A 21922-nucleotide genomic window follows, 5' to 3' on the forward strand; every position below is an offset into this window, starting at 1 on the left:
TCCTCAAAGCCTGTGGGCATGCCAGAGCCCAGCAGCCTCTTAGAATCAGAGGGAGCTGACGGCGGGCCTGGGCACACCCTGGGCAGAGGCCTACAAAACCCTGGCACCAGAGGACAGCAGCTGCCAGGTTCCCGTGAACCTGAGTCCTGTGGGACATGTACATGCAGCACAGGGGCCGCCTTCAGGTCCCACATGGGCTCAGGAGGTGAGTGGGGGTTGCTTGTTCGAGGGGCCCCCTAGGGCGCTTGACCCCTGAGCCACTGTCCCCAGCCCTTTTTTATATCTTATTTAGACACAGGGTCTCGCCTAGTTACTTGGGGCCTTGCTAAATTGCTGAGGCTGGCTTTGAACTTGGCATCCTCCTGCTGAAGCCTCCTGGGCTGCTGGTGTCACAGGTGTGGCCACTGTGCCCAGATTCAAGAATATTTGAACTAGGAGTGCCTTCAGGGAGACTGCAGTGGACACAGCTTGCAGGAGCAGATGTGAGTAACCCATGAAAACTCCCGGGAGAGGATGCAAAGGTGACTGGGAGAGAACACCTGCTGTGCCTCTGGGGATGCTGTGGGCCAGGGGGGACTTGGTGGTGCTGAGGACTGCAGAGCATCCAACATCTGGGCTCTGTGCCCATGAGGGGTGTGGAGAGATGGCCACCCTTCCTGGAAGACAAGGAGTCACCTAAACCCCAGAAGTGGCGGTGGGAGCAGGAAGTGGGACCATGCCTGGGCAGCTGCACCTGGCTGAGATGATGGCCAGGGACTTGGGATGGCCATGCCTGGACGACTACCCTGGGCTGAGGTCCAAGTCAGTTCTACAATCCAAGAGGCAGAGTGGCTGCCCCCCCAACAATCCCCTCCTCCCTGAAAACAAGCACACTGGGGAGAAGTCCCACCAGGTGGCAGCACCCCTCAGGGTGGCGAGGAGGGGAGCCTACTGGGGAGGTGAGGAGTGGGGAGGAACCCCACCTAGGGGGATGGGGGGAGGAAGCCCACCTGTGGGGGACTGGGGGAGAGGAAGCCTACCTAGGGGGACTGGGGCGGGAGGGGAGGAAGGAGGAGGAAGCCCACCAGGAGAGACTGAGGGGGAGGAGGAAGCCCACTTGGGGGGACAGAGATATGGGGGAGAATGCCCACCTCTGGGAAGCTGAAACAGGCAGCCACTATGCCCACTACCTACTATGCACCTCACCCTCCACCTGGGCTGCCCTGAGCAGAATGTGAGCAGGCAGCAGAGCCAGCACTAGAGGTCCCCAAAGAGACAGAACCTTTCAAGACAGGAGCTGCCTGTGGTCTGCTAGCAGCAGTGGACTTGCCTTGGGTCTCCTCTGGAGGTAGTTGGTGAGCACCCTCACCATGAGGGGTCTGCCCAGCTGTGCAGGGCACTGGCTCCCAGCAAACAAGCACCCACACTAGCTCCCGGGATCACAGCCTCAGGGCCTGGGTGCAGCTCAGGCAGGGCCTGGCCTCTGGGAGCTGCAGTTCTCAGGAGGGAGGGACCCTTCCCAGTCCTGCCCCTTCCCAGCTGGGTCCATAGCCCATCAGTGAAACGGGGCAGCTCAGGCCCAGGAGTCACAGGACAGGCGTGCTGCAGGGACCCCTCCTGCCCCCCACTGCTGCACACAGGTGATACCAGGTGGCACAGGCCTCAGCAAATGGCCATTTCTTTCGGGAACTCTCGCTCTCTCTCCTGCCCACGTGGCCCTGTGCTGGAGGCTCCCTTTTCCCACGCTGCCCTGTCCATCCCAGCCTCTCACCTGAGACCTGCCTGCTGCTGACTGCCAGGCTGGTGGCCAGACCTCACCTGGTGTGGCCAGAGGCAGGCAGAGGGCTACAGAGCTGAGGGCCCAGCCAGGCCTTGGCCTCGCCCAACAGCTTCCAGTCCAGATCTGTTTCCCAGTTCTAACCGGGACAGGCCTGATGCTCAGTTCTTAGGAAGGTGACCCTGCCCTTCAGCTCCATAGGGCTGTGGCCACATCAGGCTCTTGGCTGCCTGACCCTCACATTGGCTCCCCAAGGCCAGGCCTTACCCTGGACCTCACCCATCGTGCGTGGACCGTGCCTTCAATATCCTATTCCAGACAGTGAGGTCCTGCCCACTGTTGTGTGGATGCAGCCCTCTCCTGACCTCTGGGGACCTGGTCCGGGGCTGAGGTTCCTGCTCCCCCCAGGGCTCCATGCAGTGTGTCCTTTGGCTCTTAACTCTGGTATTTGGCTCCTGGGCTCCCAGGGGGCCTTGGTCAATGGGTGGCCCTTGGAGTGGGGTCCGAGGTGCTGCGGGTTACAGCAGGACCCTGGGGCAGCTGCGACGAGTGCCACAGTCCACCACTGCAGAAAATGGGTGGGGGGGCCGTCTCTGAAGACCGGATGGTCAGCAGTGAGACCAGGAGGGCAGGTGAGGCCCAGTGGTTCTGTGCACAAGGCCTGAGGAACTCGAGTGGTTGCTGGCCTAGACACCACTCGGGGGTCAAAGGTGGCGGCTCCTGCCACCATCCCATGGCTTGCTGTGCTCATGAGCTGTCATTTCCCTGGCAAGTCCCCCCAGGGAGACGTCAAGGAGGGCTGAGGCCAGGCCTGACACAGGTGGGCGTGCCCAGGGGCCCAGCATCAGGCAGTAGCTGGTTCCCTGGGGAGACCTGCTCTGGGGTAGAGGCCACCAACCCTCGAAGTGCTGTTTACTCAGTGGGGGTCACCTGCTGCCTGGTGTGGGACAAGGACACATGTTCCAAGGGGGTAACCACTGCCTGCATAAAGACGGGCACTCAGAGACCTAAAAACCCTGCAGAATGTTCTGGAAATGACTCAGTGGCTGAGGCTGGGATGGACAGGGTCTCCGTGACCACATCCAGCCCCACAGGGCTCACAGGGGACAGAGGCCTGCGCATGCTGCCTATGGAGGGATACCCTCCTGCCTCAACCACACAAGACACCGCACCATGTTCCATCCACAATCAAGGCTGTATTTATCTTTGTTCTTGATATGGAAACAGAATGCTTAAAACAACTGGAGTCCACAGTAGAAATGGCAGGCTGAAAATAAGAACAGCACAGAACAGGCCCGGAAGCCCAGGAGACAGGAGCAGGTATAGGCAGCTGGCCACAGCAGATGCTCACAGCGGGAGGAGAGCAAACCCAAACCAAGCAGGGCAACACTGGGACAGGCTCTAGCTGACCTGATGGCTCCGTGGGGGAGAGAAAGAATCCTGGTTACCTTTTTCTTGTAACCAATCTTTAGGCTCTTGCACTTCTAAAACCCTACTTATTGGCTCTGATTCTGAGGATCCACAGGTATGTTCCTTGAGGCCAGCCAATCCTAAAGCCCACATGAGCCACAGCAGAAGGTGCCTAGGAGCGTCACCTGCCCAACAGTCACTACCTGGAGGCCCAACTGTGACCACAGGCAGCCTTCCAGTGAGCTGTGGGGGCTGGAGGAAGTCCACAGGAACCTCTTCCCCAGAGTCTGGGGTTGGGCCTTAGAGTGCTTGCATAGTTGAAGGATGATGGCTGCAGGTGGATTTCCAAGAGTGTTTGCTACTGACAGTGAGTGAGTTTTGTGACCATGTTAAATCACCAGAGGGGCTTCTGGAAGCTTTATAAAGACTACGGAGGTTAAGAATTTAATAATGTCTTGTATTTATATTAAGACTATTTACATTTGTTTATTTTTTAAAAAAACAAACCGAGAAAAAAAATCCTCCTCACACTTCTGCATAAAAGAATAAGGAGAAAAAAAACCAAAGTTTTGTACATTATTATTAATTCTTATTTTAATATATATCTGTAACTTCGGTTCCAAGTACCAAGGGGATGGGGGTGGCCAGGGCCGGCCTGAGCGGGAGCCTCACAGTGTGCTGGACAAAAAGACCGCGTTCTCTCCATAAATAAGACAAAGAAACCCTGGGGCTGGAAAGGGATCTGAGGCCAGTAAATCACAAATCCCAACTAAAAATTCTTTTTTTGGTTCTTTTAAATGTCTGAGAGCACAAAATTAAGAAAAATACAAAACCATTAAAAACGCTTCTCACCTGTGGGGGGAAAGATACAAAGGTGGATTTTCCCAGGGGCCTAATCTCGACTGGAAAACCGTCCCCTGTGCTCCAGGGCTCGCGCTGCGGGGACGCGGAAGGGCTGTGCTTGCGCGGGGTTCGCGCCAGGAGCGTTCGGGACAGGGCGCACAGGCTGGAGAGCAGCCCCAGGGCTACCGCGCCTCCACCTCTTGCGGGTTGCGCGGCGGAGAGTAGTCGCGCGCCTCGCTCGGGCCCAGCGCCAGCGGCGTAGTCCTGGGGCGCGCGGGGACCCCGGCCGCGGCCACCAGCGGGGGCGGGGCGCCGAGCGCGGCGGCGGGAGGGGTGCGCGCTAGCAGCGCGCCGTGTAGCGCGGCGGGCCCGAGGCGCGCGTAGTGCAGCGCACCCAGCAGCGCGGCGCCGTCGGGGCCGGGTGCCCGTGCACGCTCCAGGTCCTCGCGGCGCGCATCCCGAAGGCGCTCGGGGCTGTAGTCGTGCGGCTCGCGGTCGCGATAGGGGCGCTCGGCCGGCTCCGGGGGCGCGGGGCCCGCGCGGCGTGGCAACTCCAGGCCGCGGTAGGCCTCGCGCAGAGGCTCCCATGAGAAGCCCGGTGCGCCCAGGCGCTCGCGGCCCGGGCCCGGCTGCGTGGGCGCGGGGTGCAGGCCGCCGCTCGCGGGCTCTGGCGCTTCATCCTCCCTGCGCTCCTCCTTGACCTTCACGTCGCTCTGCGGCCGCTCGGGCGGCTCCGGTGGCCTGCCCGGCTCTCGGCCCAGCAGGCAGGCCAGGCGCAGGCTGTCGCCCAGGGCCGCCTTGCTGTAGGGCGACGGCGGGCGCGCGATCAGCGTGGCGCCATCCTCCTTGGCAGGCGAGTGGCTCTCCTTAACCCGGGGCTCTGCCTCGCGCTCTGCCGGGGCCCCGGAGCGGCCCAGCTCTCCCTGGCCGCGCAGCAGGAGGCTGCTGATGGGATGGCCCACTGGAGCTGCAGGGGAGGCGCGGCTCAGCAGGCGTGTCTTCTCCAGGAGGTCTCTGGGGGCGACAGGGCAGACGCCTCACTAACAGGTGGCACTAGACAGCTGTTGGCTGAGTTGCCTTCTAGCACAGTGGAGTCTGTCTGGGAAGGACCTTCAGTACCCTGGGTCCAACACCATACTTTCCCCGCCCCAGGCCAAGCTCACAGTTCTTGCCCACTGTGGCCACCACCCTAGCCCAAGGAAATGAGATGCTGGCTGGCCAGCCCTGAAGTGTGGCTTCCTTTCGGGCAAAATCCAGCTGTCCACCTGTGTTTTTAGCCTCTGCCATGGAAGACGGCTATGGACAATTAGCCCAGCAGCTGCCCACGAGTCCCCCCACCTCCCCCAAGTAGCCTGCATCAGGCAGCAGAGGCCATGGCTTCCGCCTTGGGAGGGGCTCCTGAGTTCACTCACCCTTGTCCCCCAAGACACACCTGTGAGTACTAGGGGACCACAGGGCTGCCACACTGGCTAGTTCTGCTCAAAGTCATGCAGCAAAGGATCCCTGCCCCTCACAGGGGGCAGAGCAGAGCCACCAGGGCAGGCACGACTACAGGGCCACCAAGGAGAGCTGTGTGGATAGCCTGGCCCGTGAGGCTCCTGTGGCATGCCTGTGACTCCAGGGTCCCCTTCCCCACCTCCACTGAACCCTCAGAGGTGACACTGGGGCTGTAGCCTGCGTACAGGCCCTGGGTCATCCCACATTCTCGTGGCCACTGTAATGTGCAACCCCTACCTCCTGTGCTGACCCTGATGGCTGCCCTCTCCCAAGTATGTGCCCATGATCAATGCCACCCTGACTCCAGAAACAGTCTGCACCAGCAGGCAATGGCCCCCAAGTCCAGCGTTCTGGAGCAGGGCCTTCCTGCTCCTGGGCCTTCCTCTTGACCTCTATCTCTCCGAAGAGATGCCCCAAATCCAGATTCTGGGACGATGATGTGGGGCAGTGCTTGTGGAGGGCCCTGCCAAGGCTCACTGGGCCACAGGACAGTGATAGGCTGGTGATGCTGGGAGCTTCACCCTAGTACCCATGTCTGCTGGGCACCCATGGACACATGATTATAGAGGGGTGGACAAGGCCACAGGTGGGAAGCAATACGCACCCGACCACCTCTGCAGCCCGACCTCCCCAAATTCAATGCCGATACACAGACCAGGGACCACCTGCCACCATAAGCCTGCGGCCAGCCCTGTGAGCTGGAAGCTAGAAGCAGAGCCAGGCAGGGACCCAGGTCCTCATGCATTCAGGCAAGGGCTATGCCTCCAGGAACCACCACAGGGTCTCCTGACTGCATCTCTGCCTGGCTGCTTTTCCCTGGCCAGCTGCTGGCCCTCCTGTCCATAGGGTGGGGTGGGGCTGCCTGGAATGTGGCCGTTGGGACCCTTAGGTTAGCCTTCACTGCACTCCCAGACTTCCTCAGGCAGGCTGGGTCTGTGTTAGACACTGAGCTGTGCAGAGGGGGCAGGTGGGCAGGAGGGAGGAGGGCCTGGGCCTGTCACTCACCGCTCCCGCTCCTCCCGGCCCTGGTCTGGCTCTCGGTCGTGGCTGGTCAGGGCTGCGCTGTGCTCTGCCTCCTGGGGCTTGGGCCATGGGGGCGGTGTTGGGAAGGAGGGGGGCGTCCGGTGCAGGCGGCTCCAGGCCTCGTGGGGGCTGGGCAGGCCGTGTAGCGTGGAGCCCTCCTTGGGGGCAAAGATGCTGCCCCCTGGAGCTGGGGTGGGAGGTAGGGGCAGAGGCAGGAAGGTGAGCCAGGCAGACCCCTCCTCTCCCCTTCCATGCTGACCCAGGACCCCAGCCCCTGCCCAGGGGTCACTCACTCAGTGCGTGGCTGCCCAGGCCTCCGAAGGCATGGCTGCCCAGGCTCCCCAGGCCCCCGAAGGTGCTGGATCTGCTGAAAGGGCCTGTGGGCAGTGGGAGCTCAGGGTCTGCAGGGCTGGGTGGGGCTCCCTGACCCCTGGCCCAAGGAAGGCAACTCCAGAAGCTTCCAGCAACAGGGCCACTTCCCACCCACTCAGCCCCAGCCCTGAGGTCTGCAGAGCAGCCGGGAGGACTGTACAGGCCCCAGGGCACCCACCTGCAAGGTGACCAGCAGGCAGGAAGCTGTGGTGGGCTGAGGGTCCGCAGAGGCTGGAGGTGGGGTGGGCGGCACCTGGGTGAAGGGCTGCGGTTGACAGAAGCCCAGAGAGCACACCTGGAGGTCCTGTCTGCAGCGTGGCTCATGGCTGGGACACCCCAACTTCCCCTGAGAACCCCCAACCTCCCATTCACTCCTCTTCATCCCACTGTGGAATAGGATGTGTCTGGAGTAAGAGTGAAATTCAGGACTCTCCCAGATCTGGCCACAGCGAGGCCACCTGGGGTAAGGGAGGCTGGCTGCAGTGGACTCCAGAGGGAAGAGGGCCAAGGGAAGTGAGTTCTCAGCCATGTGACTAAAAGTGATCCTAGCTACTTCAGGGATTGGGTCTTAGGTACTGAACACAGTATCCCTATCTGTGGACTTCTGAGACACAGGGCCCAGCCTACAAGAGTCCCTCTGGGTGCACTAGCACCCAACAACCAACCCCGTGGGCCCAAGAACCGAATGTGTGGGGGATGGGTCTGAGGTGCTGCTGAGCAGGCAGGACCCGGTGCTGGAGAGGCCAGGGCCTGCAAGTGGGGCATGTCCTTTATCTTGAAGGTGAAGCCTCCCACCCCGGGCCACAGGGGTCAGGGCACAGAGCTTCTGGTCTACACTGACTCCCAATAGGAAAGACAGTTCCACCTCCTCGACCAGAGACCAAAAAGCCAGGACCCAGCATCTGAAGCAGGACTGGCAGGTCAGAGCAGGACCCATGGTATGAAGCAGGAAAAGCAGGACAAAACAGGACCTGGAGGGTCAAAGCAGGCAGTGGGAAGTGGAGCAGAAATGGGCCCCTAGAATGCACACGCCAGCGTGAAGGTGAAGACCAGCCTTCTAAGATCCCAACTCAAGTTCAAGAAAGGACAGCAATAGAGCACACACTAGAGGGACAGGCTTTTAAAATATTGAGGGACAGATAGACTCTGCCAGGCCGGCGGTGGGGAACCAGAGGTGCGGGCCCAGGCAATCCTGGGAGCCACTGGGCCACCAGCTCCCTACTAGAAAAGCTCTAGTTATCAAACTAAGTCCAGAAGCAGCAGAGAACTTCAATGGCCACAGAGCCAGCAGCAGAAAGGAACCTGCAGCTGAAAACCCTGGGCAGGGACTGGGCCCAGGGAACCCTGCACTGAGTCCCGGGCTCCTCTCCAGAGCAGGAGAGAGGACTTGTGGTTGAACTGAGGGCTGGCCTCAGGACACCAGGCACAGCCAGCAGCGAGAGACACTGCCCAGCGAGTGAGGCACTGTCAATAGAGGGGCCTCCACACTGCCAAGGTGAGGAGCTGCACCCCAAGGGTGGTGGACGGCAGGGTGTGGACCAAGAGAGATGCAGGCCTCAGAATCAACATGCACTTCTATTTTCTAGCAAAAGCCCATAAAAAAATGCAATTTTACAAATGCCAATCACACAGTAAGACGCACAGCATTCAGGAACGATTCTGATATACCCTGTCCATGGGCGGGAGGTGGTTCCTGAGTTGGCCTGTATGCTTAGCAGTACTTGGTGGAGACTAGCGGGAGGATTTAACTTAACACAGAAGAGCAAAAAGAGGGGACACCCGTGAGTCAGAGACCCAGACCCACTGGAGTTGGGGAATACAGGGTAGGCCCAGTGTAGAGGTAGGGGCCAGCTACAGCACACAGCTGCAGACTGGGGCCACATCTTGGGACTCCAAGGAGGTGACAGGCTTTGGGGACATGTGAGTTGTGTGTGTGTGTGTGCATGCACGTGTGTACATACACAGGTTGGAGGTACTGTTCTCAGGGAGTCAGGGGTGCAAGGCTGGCCGGAGCGGGCCTCTGGGACTCGCACAGGTCTAGAGAGGCCCCTCTGTACCCACAAGATGAGACTACAACCTTGCCTCATTCGCCGAGGTCCCTGCTGCACACTCCTCTCCCAGGCCGAGAAATGGTGCACACCCAGCCACCCTGTTGGTCCTGGGGACCCTGAGGCTGCCGCATCTCAGGGGGAGCAACGCCAGGGTGGGCCCTGGGAGCAGCATCCTGAGAACCCTTCTTGGGCTGCTGGGCCAAGAGGGGACAGGGCAGTGGGAAAAGGAGACCCCAGAAGGAGAGGCCACAGGCCTAGCACAGGACCCAGGGCTGAGGCCCCGACACGCAGATGAGGACCCAAGGCTGGGACGGGATGCCGAGAGCTGAGTGCCCTTCCTCCTGGCATAGAACAGTGGGCTCGGTGGCCCTGTCTTACCTGTGCTGGAGAAGAGAGGGCGGGCCAGGTCCTGTGGGTAGTGGAACCCCGAGAACACACCTGGGGCAGGGGGCCTGCTGGACAGGTCCAGCTTTGTGCCCACCTCCAGCTTGTGGGGGTCCAGCTGCATCTGCTGAGAAGACAAGGCATGAAGGTCTACTGTGGACCCGGCTGCCCACAGGGACCTCAGGGGGGGGGGCACAGCCACACCCATACGTGCTAGCAACCCAGACACATGCCCCGTGCCACGTTGCCAAGAGGAGGCCACCCTTCACAGGGGGCCCAGAGCCTGGGAGTGGCCCTTGTGCCTGCAGGTCCCAACCTGGACACACTGCTTCAGGGTACGTGCTGCCTGCACTGTGGCAAATAAACTCAGGTGGAAAAGCACAGTCACAGGCCTCAGTTACTCCAGTGAGCTTGAGTTTCAGTGATGGAATTTAGTTATGTTTCAAAAGCTGAATTTATTAAAATGTAACAAAACCGAGACACACTTGTGGGTGCTGGCCACTCCCAGCTTGAGGGCCAGGCAGGTGGGAGGGCCCATGGCCTTCTGACCTCAGTTGATGCTGCCGAGAGGAACCAAGCCCCGGGTGCCCTGGGCGCCACCAGGTGTTACTCAGATGGCCGTGGCCATCTCGACCTTGCCACTGGCTCTCAGTGGGGAGCCCCCTGCCTGGGCCTCCCCAGCATCCCTCCTTCTCAGTCTTCTGGATGCACCCAAGCACCTGCACCCTGAGACGTGGCGTCTGCTCTAGTCCCTTCTCTGCCTTCTCCCTCAGTGCATTTATGACGCCATGATTCTTAAGGAGTGTGCGTGGCAGAGTCCTGTGTCACAGGGCTTGTTCTGACAGCAAGGTACAGGGACACAGGGCCGACTTGGCATCCTAGAAGGACCCTCTCCTGCCCTGACCAGACACCTGCACGCACAGGACCCAGGGCTCACTCCCAGTCCTGCCTGGCTCCTCCCAGGCACCCCCACCCCCGCTGCTGGCCGCGCTGGCCAAGCACCCCTTCCCGGGCCCGCCCACCTCACCTTTGCCTTCTGCTGGTGGACATGGATCTGCCAGGCGATCTGCACGTGCACAGCGCACCACCGCCCCGGCTTCTGCGCGGAAAGGCCAGGCGTGCTCAGAGCTGCCCTCTTCCCAGCCACAGGCCACGGGTCACGTGGCCAGGTCCTCCCCAAACACACACTTACCCTGACTGCTGTCCGGTATGGGTCAGACACCTGCAGTGGACAGAACAGAGGAAGGGTCACATGTGGGTCCTGCAGGTTGCATTAGGGAGGGGACAGCCCCAAGCTGGTGCTGCCAGGTCATATGGGGTGGGGGTGACTTCTGACACCTACCCCAGGGGCCTTCTGCAGGAGCGTGTGGACAGCACTGGCCCGGCCTGTTACCTCAATTGGGTTTGAAGTCTGGTGGTGAAGAGAGAGCACGTCACCATGGCTAAGGAAGTCAAGATAACGAACCTCCAAACTTCCGGGTCCTAGGCTAGCCTATGCCTGGGCCACTGCCACCCAGGGGCAGCCTGGCTTCCCTCAGTCCAGGGAGTTCCACAAAGGTGGGAAGGGGGTCTTGACACCAATGGCTGGAGAGAGTGGGCCACCCCCAACTGGCAGAGCCACTTGTGTAGGGGCCATGACCACACTTAGGAAGGGACGCAGAGAGCCCAGTCCCTACCCTGGAGCTGTAGGGGGCTGCCCTGAGGTCACAGTGGGCCGAACAGGAACAGCAGAGGCCCATCCCCCCAACACCTGGCTCTTCATCTGCCCACCTAGGTAGCACTGCCCTCTCCAGAGCCCTCCTGCCTAAACTGGGCTCAGTGTGAGACCAGCCCCTCCAGGTGTGGGCAGCTTGAGTACTGCAAGGGAGGCCATAGGGGCCTTTGAAGTCAGGGTCTACTGGAACCTGGGAGGACTCGGGGCCTGTTGCAGGATTTGTCCCAGGTTTCAGGGCCACATCTGTATCCCCTCCCCGGCAGTCAAGAAACAGGTACAGACAGCAGGATGCCTGCATGCTGTGGAAGGCTCACAAGGCTGCCCTGTCCGGGGCTGAGGTGGCTCACAAGCTGGCACAGGGGAAGGCCCTGTGCTGGCTGCTTTCCACACTGGGGACCTCTGAAGCCCACTTGGGAGAGTGAGCACCCAACATAGTCCCCTCTGTAGCTACCACCCCCTCCCTGGGAACATTTCCATTCCAGAGGCCTCTAGATCCCTAGAGCAGCTGCACAGACCTCAGACAAGCCAGCTTGGAAGAAGTTCTCAGATCAGTGGCCAGACTGTAACATGGACAAGAGGTACTCCCAGCCCCTCCTCCCCACCACCTGTGTGCCCACCCCACCTGTCATGCACAGCCAGTACCTTGGGCTGAAAAGCACCCTGCAAGGACCCAAAGGGGCCAGGGTGTGTGAGCAGGGTGGGCAGTCCTGGGACAGCAGGAGGGAAGGGTGGAAAGAGCTGCAAGAGAAAGTGCTGGGTCACAGACCCTCTGGAGGAGGACCGCAGTGCCCCCGTCCTCTCCCTTCTCAGGAAGATGTGTACCCTAGGCTTGCCCCAGGAATGGGCTGCAGAGGGAGACACTCACGTTGGAATGTCGGAAGTAGGGGCTGTCCAGCTTGGGTGAAAACTTGTCAAACTGCGGGAAAGGAAGCGGAGATGAGGCCTCCTGAACTGGCCTGATGCCCTCTATGGGCCCATCACCCGCCCACCCTGGCCAGTGGGCAGCCGCCCCAGGGTCCCTGAGATCAGCCCCTAGCACCGAACTCCGCTGGGGCTGGCAGACAAGGGCAGCCTCTCACTCTCACGTTCCCTGCTACCTGGGCAGTCTGTGGCGCTGGGTGGAGGGGAGGGCGTGAAGCCCTGAGAGGGGGCAGGGGAGCTGGGGGACACACCCCTGCCACAGACAAAGTGGCCCCACTCAGTTTTGGCTCAGGAGAGGAGCCTGGGCTCTGAGGAACACCAGGGCCCAGATCTGGCACCCGCTGCCAAGGGCCGAGCACCCAGCTAGAGTGCAGAGGCTGAGGGCTGTGTGGACACAGGCGCCTAAGGCTGGGACAAGACACAGAAATGGGCAGAAGGGCTGGGGGGGGGGCGAGCGGGACAGGGTGGAGGGGGCAGGGAGTGGCCACGGCCCACCCTTGGCCGTGCACGTATGGAGCGTGCGTCTGCGTGTGCCTGCCGTGTGCCCCCCGCCCGCCCCGCAGCACGCGGCCTACGCACCGGCAGGGGTGCAGCGGGCGGCACGAGCGGCGATGGGGGCAGCCCCGGGAAGGGGGCGAATGTGTGTTGGTGCTGGTGTGTGTGCTGGTGTGTGTGTTGGTGTGTGTGCTGGTGCTGATGGAACTCGGCCCGCAGCAGAGCCCCAGGGCCCAGGGAGGCGCCCGGCCGCTCAGCGCTCTGCACCAGAAACCGCGTGTTCAGCTCTTGCCTGAGCAGCTCACGATCTACAAGAGAAAAAGAGAGAAGACAGAGAGGCACGTCGGCCGCGGGCTCCCGGCGGGGCGAGGCGGATAGTCACCTGGCACTCCCGGTTTTGGCAGGCCAAGCCGTGGCGGCCGCTCGCTAGGTGCGGGCCCCAGGGTGGAGGTAAGAGAGGAGCCTGTGACCAAGTACCAATCAGAATCCCCGAATGAGGCTGGCAATACATGATTGGCTGGTTGAATGAGATCAACAGGCTGGCATCTAGAGGCAAGAGAGAAGTCGGTGAGCCCGCACCCTCGCGTCCCTCCCGTGCAGGACGCCAGCCTGCCCCACCCAGCTGGCTGATTCAGTTCCAGCGAGCCTCTGGAGTCCCATCCCAGGGAGCAGGGGCAGGGGCTGTCATTGCAGGACCCCCCAGCCTCAGGGTCCTGTCACCACGATGTGGCACTGAGGGGTGGGGAGGGACGGAAACCCTGAAGGTCACCCCACCAGAGGCGGCCAGGGTCCAAATGGAGTAAGTCGATGTGGGAGGGCAAAGTGCAGGACCCAGGGCTGTCCGCGTATGGGACACAACCCGGGACTTGAAGCTTGGGACAAGGACAGCCTGTCGGGTCAGAGGGGCACCCTTCCCCCCACCTCTCAGGCCTCTGGGGAGTCTGCCTGTGGCAGAGTGATCCCTTTCCACCACCTACCGGCAGGGTGTCCTGGGATGACCAGGCTGCTGGCGGGCAGCGCCGGGGGCGGGGGCAGTGTCGGGGGTGTGGCGAACATGGCCGCCGTGTGGTGCTGGTGCTGCGCCTGGGACCGGAGCGCCAGGTGTGAGGTAGAGAGGTGGGGGCCGGGCCCGTGCGGCGACAGCGACACGTGCTTTGCCAGGCCCAGAGGGGCGCCACTGCCCGTACTGCTGCTCCTGCTGGGGACATGGGGCTCAGTGCCACCTGTAGCCCTGCCCACTGCCGCACCCGCCCCTGCCCCTCAACCCCACCCACAGACCCCACCTGGAGGCCCCGCCCACCTGAGGCTGTGCAGGTGCAGCCCGTTGGGCCCGGCCTGGCAGGGGCCTGGGCCGGTGAAGGTGCTCAGCGATGGAGGCACGTGCGTTGGGAGCGGGTCCCGCTGCTGCGGGGGTGCGGGCAGCGGCTGTGGAGCGTGGCGGGGCGCCGGGGTTTCCTTCTTCACCAGGGGGCTGGCACGGGTGCTGCACGCAAGCCCGGAGGGCGCGGCAGCCGGCAGGAAGGTCTCAGTGCTGAGCTCACGGCTGCGCTCCAGGCCCGACACCTTGGGCACTGCCCCAGCCTTATTCTCCGACTTCTCGCTGTGTGCGGGGTCTGTGGGGGAGAGGGCAGGTATGGTCCTGTGGCTGGCCCCACCTGCCCAAGTACCACCTGCCAGAAACCTGAAAGTCCAGGCCCACTAATGCTCTTGGCAGCCACCAGGGGGTCCTGCGGCCACCGCTGTTTCCAATGGGGAATCAGGCACAGGTGGGTCCTGTACTTTTACCCAAGACCACACAGCCAGGGCCTGCTGGGTGCTGCCTCTGCTTCAGCCCCTCCCAGGAGGCCTCCCTTGGTTCCGAGCCTGAGCAGCCTTGCACCCACACAGGAAGAGTCCTTGCCCCCAAAGTAGCCCAACGGGGAGGCAGTCAGGCCCCATCTTCCAGATAGGGCCCAGTCACCTTAGGGCTTGGTCTACCCCATGCCTGTCCTCACTGGCTGGTTACCATCCTCTTTCTGATCTCTCCAGAGATCAGGCAAAGCAAGTAGCCCCACAGCCAACTGCTCCCCTTAGCCCTCCCAGGGCCTGAGGCAGGGGCCAGCGGAGGACAGACTCACCTTTCCCAGCTGCTGGTGAAAACAGCTTCTCCGAGCCCACAGAGGCCTGAGGAGAGAGCAGAAAGCTGGCCTGGGGGTGGAGGGGACAGGAGTCTGGTCCCTGCTCCCAAGGCTGGGCACCCACACCCAGGGTCTGCACAGGTTTCTGGCCTGTCTGGGTGCTGTGGCCTGGTGTAGGTGCCCTCCGTGCACCCCCATGCCTGAGGACGAATGGCTGTCCTGCATGTGTTCACACTGGCCACCCAGGGACCCCTCTGCTCAAAGCAGAGGCCTAGAGGCCTGCAGACCTGTTCCTGGTTCTGCTGAGCAGAGGAAGGTGAAGCCCTCACCACCTCCTACCCTGGCTTAGTGAGCTGGGTGGGTGTGAGAGCCACCTGTTGGTTGGGAGGGACACAGCCCTTCTCCATGCTTGGGCTGGCAGAGTTTGGGTCATGACCACAGTGAGGCGGCTAAGTGTCCAGGCACGTGACTACTGGGCTACCTGACCCTCTGTCAGTCCTAGAGAGTGTGGCCCTCAGTGGCCTGATGGGGGCAGGGGAAGGGAGAACGTGGCTTTGGAGGACTCTATATGGGTTTCCCAGACTAGTTTGAGAGAAGCTTGGGCAGGTCCTTTTTCCTAGCCTTTGGTCTTTTTCACCTTCATTGAGTTATGGACTGAATATGCCCCTTGAAGCCTAGACGAACCCCAGGCCCTGATGAGATCTCAGGGCTGGAAGAGGGGGTCCCACGCAAGCCTCTATGCATAGAGCTCATTGTCCTCTTGCTGCTGCATCCAAGGGCACATGGGCAGGTGCCATCAGAACCAGCAGTAGCATGTGAGACGCCAGATCTTTTGGTGCCTTGACCTTGGACTTCAAAACTGAGCAACAGATGTATTCATAAGACCCCAGCTGGTCTGACTGGATGAAGACCCAGACACAACCCAGGTGCACCCCCCATGGCTACTGTACATTTGCAGAATGGACACTCATCACTGGCCACCAGCCCATAGAGACCTGGCTTTCATTCCTGCCCTACCCTGGGTTCTCCCTGTACCTTCCTGCTCTGGACCTGCATACAAGTGCTGTCCCATGGTGGGCCCACCCATGTGGTGTGCTTCCTACAAAGATCTTGGGGGCACTGCTGGATGGAGGGGACAATCAGGGAACACTGTGCAGTGCTTACAGACAGATGCTGCGGTCATGCCGACACATGTGCACTGTACATACATGGGCATGCAGAATACTCTACAGGTATGTGCACTTATGTGTCCATCTACGAGCACGTGTACACACAGGTTACATGTGGCTCGTGTGTGTGTGTGTGTGTGTGTGTGTGATGGGGGTGTGAACTAAGTGTGCATGTTCACAAGTCCACCCTGCCAGCAAAACCTGATGAAGGACCTGGAGGACCATGCCGCTGGAGTCCTGGACATGAGTGACCACCCCAGGGTCCTGAGACTCCAGAAGTGCCTCCCTGAAGGAAAAGGGTCCACAGGGTGGGCAAGGAAGGCTCTGCAGCGGGGAGGCAATAGGTCCAGCATCTGAACCCCACAGCTGCCACCACCAGCCTTAGGCCAGGGCCACAGCCTGCAGATGCTCTCAGAAGGACAAGGACGAGATACAGATGAGGTGCCAGGTGTGTGCTGGGCAGGGAACATGGAGCAAGCCAGCACAGGGGCTGGGCCTGCCCCCAGGGCCTCCCAGGCTACCACGCTCCCCGAGCCTGTGGCTTCCTAGACCACCGGCACAGCAGGAACCCCCATGTGGCCATAGGGGCTGTTATTACCCCCACCTGGTCTCTGCTCCTGTCCCCATAACGACCAACTGGGCTGGTTTCAGCACTGTGGAGTTCTTCACATTGGCCAAGTGTCTCTAAAACCAGTTCAGAACAAGTTGTATCCAACTGAGGACATTCCAGAGCCGCCCCCTCTCTGTGTGCCCCAACTCTACCCTGAGGTTCCTGCACCCAGGGCTGCTGTGGTCCTCACCTAACCCTCCTGGTGTCTTGAAGCCTTGCTCCATCCTAGGCCCTTCCTGGACCATTGGTGGGGCCTACCCTTTCTGTGTCCTCTTTACTGTGGGCCTGCCTGTCAGATGCCCCCTCTGAGCCTGGGCCACAGCCTGGGAGGGCTGGAGCCCTCCCTGCCAGCCCAGCCAGCACAACAGCAACTGCCCTTCCCCAAGGAGGCTGCAGGAGGTCCTGTCTGTGTGGCCACACTGACAGGCCGGGCTGCTGGGCATGGTGCCAGCTGCACAAGGCTTGATGGCCCAGCTCACCCATGCTGCCACAGGGCTCTTCCCAGAAGCCCTGGCAGCAGATGAAAAGAGGAGCCAGGGCCCAGGTGGCAGTCGCTGCCTGTGGGCCAGCAAGGAGGGCGAGGGCACTGAGGCCTCCCAGGCCTCCTCAACACAGGCAAGCCAGTGTGACCTGCCATCCACAGCCAATCTGGAAGGCAGCCTCGGAAGTTCAGGGATCACCAACAAGAAGTGAGGGCTGTGGGAGATGTCAGATAGGCACCACATGGCTTTGCTCTCCCCTCCTCCTGCAGACTGCTGAAGGAAAGGTGTCACCTGAATGCCTGTGGCACTTAACCCAAACACTGGGGTTTCAACTCCCTAGGCCGGAAAGCTAGGTTCCCAGGCCATGAGATGGTGCCCCAAGTTCCAGGACAGCTGGGGAGCAGGGGAAGAATTAGGAGGGAGCTCGCTTTTCCCCACGGAGCAGCATCCCTGCAAAGGCTGGCCGGCAGGCAAGCAGGTCCACCCAGACCTGCGCCCAACACTGCCACAGCCAGTCGGTCTCAGCAGGCAAGTGTGCTCAGGGAAGTAGAGGGCGGGCAGCCAGGGAGGCTCTGCAGGACCCTAGCATGGACCAGCTTCCACAGGCCTGAGAGGGCCTGGATGCCTGGCCAGACATGGTCCCACCAATCCAGGAAAGCTCTGAACTGACCGAGAAGCCCCCAGGTCCCAGGATCTCCTGGGGGGCCGGCACAGGTTCCAGCTGGCTTCCTAGAGCGAACAGAGACACATCTTTCTGGGGCTGACCCCCACTTCCCTCCCTCATCACTTTCCCTTAAATCAGGACTTCAGAGCTGGCTGGCTGGCGGGACCAAGGAGGGAGGGGGACCCGTGCGGGGCCACCGAACAGCTCTAACAACTTTCTGGGCATTATCTACAGGGGTGAGACCCAGGCACACCATCCAGCTCCAATCCTGGCGCTGACCCGTGTGCGGGCGGAAGGTGTTGCTCTGGGCCAAGGCCACGGGCTGCAGGCTCTGGGTCTCGTGGGGCGTGGCGGCCAAGGTGGGCCCCACTAACCCCTTCAAGGTGCAGAACGCCGGGCTCCGGAGAGGTCCGCGCGCTTTGTCTGCGAGGCCTCGCAGTGGCCGACCGCGCCCCGCCCCAGACAAAGAGCTCAGCTGGGGCAGGTGAGCGAGGGCTGGTCCTGAGGCCGCCTCAGGCCGGGCGCAGACAAAGGCGCGCGCCCCCAGAGGCCCGCCCCGCCCCCGTGCCCCTCGTGGGCCCTCTCCCCGCCGCCACGCGCGTCAGGGCGCCAGACTGACCTCACGGAGCACAGGTCCGGCCGCCGAGCGCCGTCAGCCTGGGCCGTCGAGGCGGCCGCTCTCCGCCCCGCTCAGCCGCAGCCGGGGCCGGTGCGCGCGGGGCACGCATGTCTGCAGCGCCGACGGACCAGGGGCGCTGGGGCGCGGGGCTACGGCCCGGCGCCGTCGGGGGTGGCGCGGCTGGCGGCGGGCGCGCTGCGGGCGGCGGACGCGGCGGCGGCGAACGCGGGCGGGGGGCGGGGCGTGGGCAGGCCCGACTAATCCAGCCCCGAGGCGCGGATCTGCGGCGTCCTGGCCACCTAGGGACCGCAGGTCCCGGTTCGGGCGCAGAGCACCACGGGTCCCGATTCTGTATCCTCTCTGCGACAAGTTATGCGCATCTGCCACCCGGCTTACGGAGGGCAAACTGAGTCGGGGAGGAGCTGGGCTTGAAGGGCCGACAGAACCCCAGAGTCCAGGTCCTCAGGGACCTGCAGCCAGTCCGACTGCCGGGCCTGGGTTACTCCCACCAAGCAGGGTCCACGGAGTTGCTGCCTTTGCAGAGGGCTGCACAGCGCGCCCACCTGGCTACGCGGAGCTGCCTGTGGAGACTTCACAAGGTGGCCACAAAGAGATTCGAATGCAGATCCAACCACGGGCCCCAGGTGAAGGCCAAGTGTGAGTGCCACACAGACCCAGGCCCGCAGCGGGCCCTCCCATGCCAGTGTACGCACATGCCAAAACCAGAATGCCTGGAATTCCCATCTGCATAGCGCTAGGAAGAACATCAGGGGAGGGAAGTGGGGCAGGGACGTGCTGGACAGAGTGGACAGGGCCCTTGGGAGTTTAGCTCAGGCTCAGGACTTGAGATCAAGGAGAAAGTCAGTCTTCTATTTCTGAGCATCCATTCAGCAGAAGGTGGGAGCCAGGTACAGAACCCTGTGCAGGCTGGGCTAGCATTTCCCTTTCAATAGGTGGCTGGACACGCACAAACCTAGCCCCCACCCCCCCAAATTTCCAAGGGCACAGAAGAGATTGCCAACAACGAAGACCTCTGGGTGGGGATTTTAAGCCCTTTTCTTCTGCTTGAGTTATCGCCTAAATGCACATTCTCTCCTTACCAAATAATAAAACAAAACCACTCCCAAAGTCCTGCTGTCTCCTGCCATAAAAATCAACCTGTGCCTAAGCAGAGATAGAAGCCTGAGAGCCCCCAGCCCTGTGGCCCTGACAGCCATCCCACACACAGACAAGTAAACAGCCTGCACCTGGCTGCAGAGCCCAGGGCTCAGCCAGGACAAGCCCCTCCTCCAGGAGGGGTGGCGGGTATCTGCTTAGACCCTTGAACCGGGAGAGCTGCAGGAGCTTGGGCCTCCAGGGGGCTGAGAGGAGCCCCAGTGGTGAGACCTGCAGGTGAGGGAATGGTAGGCTCACACACCCCAGCTGATTTTGTCTTTCCTGGCTATCCTTTGGGCCCAGTTCAGGGACTGCACTCTGTACTAACTGAGCAGCTGCCTCTCTGGGTCCCTTGAAGGCCTATGCCTCCTACAGGTGAGGCCAGGACACAGAAGATTGGCACCAGCAGCCCAGGTGTGGCTCCCTGGATGGGGCAGGGGACCACAGCCTTTGCAGGGATTTGGGCTCCAGGAGCAGTGGGTTGGGAAAGCAGGGAGAGGAACTGAGCAGATGCTGCTGGAGCCTGGGGAGCAGGGTCACACAGCTAAGGCTCTAGGATAAGCCCGGCCAGCTTGCCCAGGGTCGAGGTCCCAACACAGCTGGCTCCTTGGGGTCTCACCCATCCACACACCCACCATGGGAAAATCGAGTGTCTGGCCATAGTCGTGATGTCCACTTCCCAGCATCACCTCTGAGGCCACCTGGGCACTGAGCTCTGGAGTAGCACTGCCAGGGAAGCACGGGGCATGGAGTCAGCTCTGAGAACCCGTGGCCTGCCTTTAATTTTGTCTAGAAAGGAAAGTAGCTGTGATATGAGGGGTTTGACGAGGTTGGACATCAGAAGAAAATGGAGTTAAGATAGCCAGCGAGAGGGCCATGGAGAACACTAGTCGTCCACCACAGACAGCGACCACAGGGCCAGACAGTACACGCAAACCCTACCCCCCTAAGTTAACAATAGAGGCCCTGGGACTGTCTGGGGCACCCCAGCCTCCATGTAGCCTGACAGTGCCTGGGTGCCCTGGGAGCCCAGCATGGTGCTGGGAGCACAGAGCAGGCCAGCCTGTTCCCCGGGCCACTGCTGCTCTGCAGGAGACAGGCCACCAGCAAGGAGAGGCAGGGGCTGGATGTGAAGACCTGTGAAGGTGGCCATGTGAGTTGAGAGGTGTGCGCAACCTCTGCACACTAGAAGAGGCAGGGGCCTCAGTGGCCTGCCTTCCCCCTGCCCACCACACTGCCTACATGGCCACAGCCATGCTAGTAATGTGGTTCTGCCCAGGCCTCTGTGGGGAGGGTGGCAGCTGCCAGACCCCTAGGGCAGAACTATGCTTGATGGTGACTGTGGAGAGGAGCAAGGCCTTGATTGACACCTGGGAGCTTGCTAACGAGCTGACCACACCGCTGGATGCACCCAACACCCCTGGCTGCAGCTTCTCTCCTTATGACAAGTGCAGACGACGAGATGGGAGCAGTGCCCCTGGACAGGCCGTGCAGGTCTTGGAGGGGTGAGAGGGCCCAGCGGAGTCGGAGCTCCGGGCCAGGAAGCTGTGGGCCACCAGGGCTGCCCGACCTTCTGCACAAGTGGACATGAGGATGAAGACAAGTTGCCTGTTGATTCCCATCCATGCCCACTCTGAACTTCAGAACAAGAACAAGGCCTCATATGGAAACAGGGTCTTTGAATGTGGTCAAGGGAAGGAGGCCACTGCTCCAGGGACGGGTGTCCTGGCAAGAGAAGGGACAGACATAGGGAGGAGCCATGGAAGGGCAGAGACTATGGTCAGGCGGTCACAAGCCCAAGGATGCTGAGCTACCAGGAGCTGGAACACACAGGGAGGCTGCTCTGGGCTTGCAGAAGGACCTGGCTCTGAAGCACCCGACATGTGAGAGCATGAACTGCCCACAGGCACAGCACTCAGCCTGGAGCACTGTGAATGGCAGCCATGGGGTACTGATGAGCATCCACTCTGCCTCATTGGAAGATGCTCTTGTCCAAAATAAGGCACTGCTGCATGTCCACACCGCTGCAGGATGGTCAGAGTGTGAGACTGGATGAGCATGTGGCCCTTCTGCCTCACAGCTGCCCCGAGGGGGAGCCATCTTACTTCCTTGTTTCAGGCAAAGAAATAGGCTCAAAAAGTCTCTGGCAGTGCAAGGTCACCTTCAGGACACAGTCAACCTAAGAGGGCTGAGAACAGCTAAAGTCCACAGCTGGGGCTGTCCTTGGCCTCAGGGAAGGTGACTGTGGACCAAGGATGTTCAGCTGCAGGTTGCCACCATGGAGACCAGTCAGTCGGCAGTGGTGGGCATGCTGGGGCCTGCCTGTGACAAGACCTCTGTCCCACTCCAGCTGCTGGGATGGTCCAGTCCCTGCTGCAGCCTGGCACCAGGGGAAACCGGCAGGGGCTCTAGAGGGAGCATATGTTCCACTCAGCTTCTGGGGGAGCCAGGTCTGCTCCTCTGGAGAGGTGAGACGGGCCAGCACACCTGTGCCATGGATAGCCACCACCAGGCCTGTCCCCTCCCACAGCTCTGAAGAGCCAGCAGGTAGGACGCTGCCCGTGGAGTTCCCAGGGTGCCAAAGCAGCAGGACTCAGCCTAGACTTCGGGACTTCCAGCCCACCCCAAGTTTTATTTGCT

At 61.3% G+C, this 21922-nt stretch overlaps 1 protein-coding gene across 11 annotated transcripts in view; it reads right to left on the reverse strand.

Moving 5' to 3' along the window:
* Positions 1 to 2932: 2932 nt before the first annotated feature.
* Fbrsl1 (fibrosin like 1) overlaps positions 2933 to 21922 on the reverse strand; it is a 62628-nt gene continuing 43638 nt past the window's right edge. For 2 of the 11 annotated variants that reach the window (XM_076838643.2, XM_076838588.2), the window contains 15 exons: positions 14584 to 14629; positions 13767 to 14079; positions 13444 to 13664; positions 12944 to 13012; positions 12551 to 12774; positions 11916 to 11966; positions 11693 to 11788; positions 10679 to 10747; positions 10529 to 10558; positions 10364 to 10435; positions 9331 to 9463; positions 7080 to 7166; positions 6823 to 6906; positions 6512 to 6716; positions 2933 to 5023 (listed from right to left, as the gene is read on the reverse strand). In XM_076838643.2, the coding sequence (XP_076694758.2) occupies positions 4192 to 5023; positions 6512 to 6716; positions 6823 to 6906; positions 7080 to 7166; positions 9331 to 9463; positions 10364 to 10435; positions 10529 to 10558; positions 10679 to 10747; positions 11693 to 11788; positions 11916 to 11966; positions 12551 to 12774; positions 12944 to 13012; positions 13444 to 13664; positions 13767 to 14079; positions 14584 to 14629 (2532 nt within the window). In that variant the 3' untranslated portion in view covers positions 2933 to 4191. Of the gene's footprint in view, positions 5024 to 6511; positions 6717 to 6822; positions 6907 to 7079; positions 7167 to 9330; positions 9464 to 10363; positions 10436 to 10528; positions 10559 to 10678; positions 10748 to 11692; positions 11789 to 11915; positions 11967 to 12550; positions 12775 to 12848; positions 13013 to 13443; positions 13665 to 13766; positions 14080 to 14583; positions 14630 to 21922 lie in introns of all 11 variants that reach the window. The other 9 variants (XM_076838608.2, XM_076838626.2, XM_076838597.2 and 6 more) reach the window with 9 other exon arrangements.

The sequence above is a fragment of the Callospermophilus lateralis genome, chromosome 1, assembly GCF_048772815.1.
Source record: "Callospermophilus lateralis isolate mCalLat2 chromosome 1, mCalLat2.hap1, whole genome shotgun sequence".
NCBI classification, from domain to species: Eukaryota; Metazoa; Chordata; class Mammalia; order Rodentia; family Sciuridae; genus Callospermophilus; species Callospermophilus lateralis.